The sequence below is a fragment of the Prosopis cineraria genome, unplaced genomic scaffold, assembly GCF_029017545.1.
Source record: "Prosopis cineraria cultivar Desert tree isolate PC_DT_omini unplaced genomic scaffold, ASM2901754v1 PC1, whole genome shotgun sequence".
NCBI classification, from domain to species: domain Eukaryota; kingdom Viridiplantae; phylum Streptophyta; class Magnoliopsida; order Fabales; family Fabaceae; genus Prosopis; species Prosopis cineraria.
The window spans coordinates 270-6441 of NW_026555332.1; the positions used below are offsets into that span (position 1 = coordinate 270).

Sequence of the window (6172 nt, forward strand, 5' to 3'; positions counted from 1 at the left end):
CGTGAAAATGATACTCTACTCACACTTTATTACTTATCACAGCATGTACACTTGCATAATGCAACATCTTGCTAATAATTTAGAAAATGAGGATCATCAATAGAGTTAGTATTAGTGAGTTGCGCATTATAAAGTTTGCATTGTAAATTCACAAAAGCATTCAATTAGTTTAATAACTTTACATCATGTAGATTTTAGACTTGTCATTGAAAAATGAAACCAATAGCAAAAGAGATATGACTCGAAACAAATTAAAGAAGACAATCAGTTTTTGTCCTTTTTATAATTTTCTTTCTTAAAAAAAATGAAAACATCGAACCTATATGTTAGGAATTAATTCCTCAGTGGGTGGGCTAAACCCCAGAAATTTAATTTCTCCCACATGGTTTACAATGGAAAAATCAAAGGGAAGAAGTTGAAGCAAGAGGAGAGTTCGATTTCGACCAAACAACGACCCACCCCTTTGAAGGCTTCCTAAATGTTGTAGGGTTCACCAACCAAGAGAAGACTAGTTTAGTTGTTTGTCATCACGATTGGCCTCCTTGATTGAATGAATTTTCTCAATGGCTTCTTTGAGATCTAATCTCTTGTCGACGTCCCCTTCACAACAATCCAAAGCAATCTTCAAGAGTTTGGCCATCTGGGCTTGACTAGCGGAGGTGTCACCCATTTCTTTGTCAAACACCTCACTATTCCACTCTTCTGGGACTACGGAATGCACCCAGTTGGCTAGGCCCACCTCGCTTCCTTTGCCTTGTTGTAGAAAACTAGAAGGGAACTTGCCAGTTATAAGCTCAAGAATCAGTATTCCAAGACTCCATACATCAGTCTTCTTAGTGACCCTCCCATTTTGGAGATACTCTGGAGATTTGTAGATCACCATGGTGTCCTGAGCAAGCTCTTGGTTTATAACAGGGACTAAGCCATAGTCATTCAACAGGGGCTCGAAGGATTCCCCGAGAAGCACGTTTGAGGATTTTAGATGGCCATGGGGTGCTATTAGGCTTGGCATCTCCTTGTACAAATATTCTAGACCTTTTGCTATGCCCTTCACAATCTTTAACCTTGTCGGCCAATCTAGGCATGGTTGCCCTAGCCCTTGGTGTCCTGATCGAACAAAGAAATCATACAATAACAACACAAACCCACACACATATCCACACACATGCGCAAACATACCATGGAGGCGAACGGCTAAGCTGCCATGCTTGACATAGTCAGTAACTAAAAGCTTTTCCTCCTTTCGGTAATAATAAGCCACAAGAGGGAGCAAGTTAGGATGTGATAGCCTTCCGATCCTTCTCATGTGCTCGTGGAACTCATCCCTTCCTACGTTGTTCATTGCTTAAATCTCTTCACAACAATCATTGCACCATTCGACAAAGCAGCTTTATAGGAAGAACTGAAGCACCCACTCCCTAATACCTCTGCTGATGCTTTCAACAATTCTTGTAAATCAAACCTCTCCTTGTCGTCTCTCACAAACGTCAGCTTCAAGTTATCCGCTGCTCTTTTGCCTGACCTAGTAGAGGCTTGTGATGATACTGAGTGATGACTACTCCCATCGTCTACTTCCTTGCTTCCTACTTTTTGTGAGCTTGATGTTGTTGGATTCTCCACTGTCCCTTTTGCTTTGTCTTTTCTTCCGAGAACCATCAACATTACTCCTATTATCACAATCACTGCCACTCCTACAACTATAGCTACCACCACAATACTCCCCACTGAGGCGCCTTGCCTTGAGTTGGACGATTTGCATGGATCCAATGGGGCTCCACATAGCTCTTCATTACCTGATCAATTTTGCCACATGCAGTCTCACAAATTTTAATTCATCACTACCATACAGTAAATTTGATAGTTTAACTATTTTAATTCATCATTTTTGCCTAGTAAACAACGTCACGATACATGTTTTTACTACCTCATTTTTTGCCCATAATTAATTAGTACCAAATCCTTAGGGAAAATGAACATTACGGATGGGGATATTTTTTAATTGGATTTCCTCTAAATTTATACATATAATGCAAGCCTTCATGTCTTTGGAGTTCTTTCTTTTTTTTTTTTACCTGAATTAACGTCTTTAATCAGGAGTTTGGATAATGTAATATTAATTTACAAGTTTATGATACATAAAAATAAAGCATCAATAATAATAATAAGGGATAGTTTTTATCAATGTCATTTTCATCATTCACAAGTTAAAATAATAGAACTCATTACTTGGCCTCGATGTAATACAAAAAAATGTGTCTATCTTTTATTCTATTTCTTTTGAAATTAAAATAAAAATCATAGTTTAAATACTTAAATTTAAATAAACAAAGAAAAATATATGCACTATTTATCCGAGCAAATTCAATTTCGACAATAATCACTCTTAAACCGGTGTCATGCTTGGATTGAAATTTGGATTTGCATCAAGCCTATTACTAGGATACATAAAATTTAGATTAAATATGAATACAACCTTTAAAATATTATTATAGTTTCTTTAGAATTTTGAAGCCTAATCTATTTTAATCATTTCACATTTCAATCATCCTCTTTTAATATTATTCAAACATGCGAACAAGTCATCCTTATCAGAATGGATTTTATTTACTATATAAATAAAAAATTTAAATATATAGATTTTAAATTTAAAATTTAAATTCATCTATTCAAACACTAACTCGAATTTTTTAAATCTGGTTACTACTCTCATTTATCCTTCCTTTTTTTTCCCCTCGCAGATCACATTTACCTTGGACTGATTTGATTATAATAACCTGCCTATTTCCCACCAACAAATATGGTTGGCTATCATTTGTGTATTCCACCTAAGAAATCAAGCTTGAGGATTTTATTTTATTTTATTTTTTAACCAGAAGTTGGAGGATTGTTTTTAAGCTATATGCGCTAAAGTAAATATTCTTTGGATCCTACCAAAAAAAGGAAAAAAAAAAACACATGCTCCCACACACATTTATAAAATATAATGTTTTTGTTTAAGAATTATATAACACAGAAAAAATGATGTCATTTGACTATTGATTAGGATATAAAATGAATGGAAAGGAATGTGCTATAACTACGTTTTTTCAGTTTTAAACTATTGTACTAATTTATATGGAAGATAAGGAATAAATTGTTTTTCTTTTAGTTTTTTTCATCTTACTTGATAAGTTGGTAAAAACATCTTCCAAAATAATGATGAAGATTATCTTCATTGCGTAAATTTTATTCATTATTTTTTATAACTTGTGTGTCATTATCAAATAAAAGATTGCAAAGGTAATTAATAACTAAAAATTGTTTAAAATATATATTACTTTTTAGCACTATCTAAAATACTTTCTACTGGATAATAAACAATTAAAATATTAATCAAACAATAAAAATTAAATAATAACATTGAGTGGGGACTAGCGGAGGAGAATAAGGGGCAACTATCAAACTGTTATTTATTTCAAATTACTTTATTTTTAACCTCTCAATTAAGTAGTTAAAAATAACAAAGTAGGTTTAGGATAGTGAACGATAGGTTGAGAGATCATCCTTGACCAGTCCACTCCATTCAAGAAATAAATGTCTTTCTTTTATTTTCCTGTTCTTCCACATGCACATTTGAGAGGGAAAAACTATACATAAAAAAAAATATTTACATGAATTCAATACATTACGTTATTCATAAACTATTTAATAAAATTACACAATGTCAACCAAAGATACAGTCTTATGTGATTATTTCTAGTCATTTTTTATTTTGAAATAACGTGTCTCTTTAGTTTCTTTCATTTTCTGTCTATCATCATCAACAGCATAATCCATTTATATTTACAACTATATGTCATTTAATATTTTTATTAGATAGTTTATAAATGATGTAGTGTAATGGGTCCATGCAAAAATTTTTCTTAAAAGATATCTATACTAAAGGCACACTAATTCGCAGAGATATTTTTTCCTTTTCTAGAGAAATTAATTTAAAATATTTTTTCTTTAAACAAGTTTAGCTGTATTTGTTTTAAATAAAATATTTATTTGCTCAAATACATTGACAATTAATGAAAGTATTTTGATTTGACACTTTCGTAACTAATTAAATTTCAAATAAAATAAATATATTTTAGTTATTTGAAATGCTTAATTACATTTTCTACTTTTGTATTTTTATATATATGATTCTTCTTAACATTTATATGACGCGTAAACGTGTCTTAGAAGTAATGACAATTAAGGTTTAATTATAATAAAACTCAACTACCTGATTTCTCATTATAGTAAGTACGGCTTTGATAGTTTCTTCTTCTGAATTTTTCTCAATATACTTTCCATTTGGGAAAAAAAATCTTATTTAACCCCATGTTTTTATAAGAGTATTTCCAAAACTATATATGCTATTTAGGTATGATTCCTTAAATACATTACAACACGTATTAAAAAAAAAACACAACACGTATTAAGAAAAAAAAAACAAGTACTTGTATTACAGCTCAAGTAATTATGTTTGAAATGAAAATTTAAAATTTAAAACAAAATTACATTTGCCCGTTAAAGACAACATGAATGAGAGGGAGAAAATGCATATGGCTTAGCAGGGAGTGCGCATAAGGACGAATCTAGAAATCCTTATATGGGGGTTTATAACTGAAATCTCTTTAAAATTGAGGGGCTAAAAGTGATTTCAGCATTTATCATCAATAAAAACTTACTAATTTTTAAAGAAATTTTTGAAATATGGGGGCCACTGCCCCTACAAGCCCCCTTTAGATTAGTCACTAAGGTTGCAAATATTATTCCTGAAGAAAAGGAAATTATTGTTAAAAAAAATGAGCAAGTATGATATTGGAGAAATAAATTTTCTTGTCTTTGGGGGAAAAAGAAAAATTAAAGAAAAGAAACCGTAAACAACCCTCTCTTGCAAGGTGTAGAAAAGCAAGGTTGATATCTACATTCAAACATGTATAGATGGATTGATAGAATCATACAGCTAAATCAACAGTAGCTATATGATTAACTCACCCCTCATAATATAGAAGACAAATTGATATATTTGAAAAAAATGAAAGTAAAGTGTCTTACCAGAAAAAGAAGAGGCAGGCATCTTATTGAGGCTAGTTGGAATTGCACCCTCCAACTGATTGTTAGCTACGTTAAAGGAGCTCAAGGTGGGTTGATTAAATTCGGGGATGGGGCCTTGGAACTTGTTGTTCTCAAGCCTTAACTCCCTAAGCTTGGACAATAAAGACAATGAGGTCGGGAAAAGACCTGTAAACTGATTGTTTGACAAATGAATTTTTTTAAGCCACACCATACGTTGAAAGGCATCATCAGGAATGACACCTGAAAACTTGTTATTGGAAAGGTAAAGCGTCTTGAGAGCAACAAGCTTATGGAATTCAGGCCAAGTGGAATCAAAATCGTTTCCCATTAAGCTTATAGTTCGGAGATCCGGGAGGCCCCTAAGGGATTCCACATTGATGACCCCCTTGAGCCCCATTTTCTCAAGTTTCAAGCCCCAAACTTTGCCATCAACACAGAGAAGGCCGACCCAATTGGCTTTGCCACCAGCACAAGGAGGGGAGGATTGATTCCAAGTGGATAGTGCATTGTTGTTCTCTAAGGAGTCTCTAAACTTGAGGAGCCCTTTTGAGACGGAATCTTGTGAGGAAGAGGGAACAACATATGCAAGAAGAAGGAATAGAACGATCGACAACCAAGGATAATGAAGTGCCATTGTTAAGGGTTGGCACACACACGCCCTAAGGAGCAGCGTGCACACCCTCAACCTCAAGAAAGGGCCTGATTTGCAATACACAAGTGCTACAGGGGGTGAAAAGGCCTTAGATAGAGTGTAAAGGAATTTTGATAAGATTCGAGCACCAGGAGGAGGAAGACGAGGAGCAGCTAAGAATAGGAAGGAGGCCAGTAGAATTCCGAACCATGTTGACCAAGTCTCTTTTTTCTTTTCTCCTTCAACGTGAGACAAATCCGCCCAACCTTTGAAGACCTATATACCTTGCATCATGCCACGTGATTTTCCTATTTTTGAAAGCACACTACTTTAATGTCAAGAAATTTCCTTCTTTTTCTACACTTATGCCACTAATTACTATCTTACTAAATCCACACTTCGTCATTATCTTACTAAACCCACTAAGATCCTAATTAATGTTTTTATAAG

The 6172-nt window shown here is 33.6% G+C and overlaps 1 protein-coding gene across 1 annotated transcript; it reads right to left on the bottom strand.

The window, feature by feature from the left end:
* Window positions 1–237: 237 nt before the first annotated feature.
* Window positions 238–5857, bottom strand: LOC129322244 (pollen receptor-like kinase 1). The gene is given in 4 exon segments (XM_054968461.1): window positions 238–1107; window positions 1180–1344; window positions 1347–1793; window positions 5071–5857. Coding segments are annotated over 4 exon segments (1866 nt in total). The 5' UTR covers window positions 5726–5857; the 3' UTR covers window positions 238–508.
* Window positions 5858–6172: the final 315 nt, after the last annotated feature.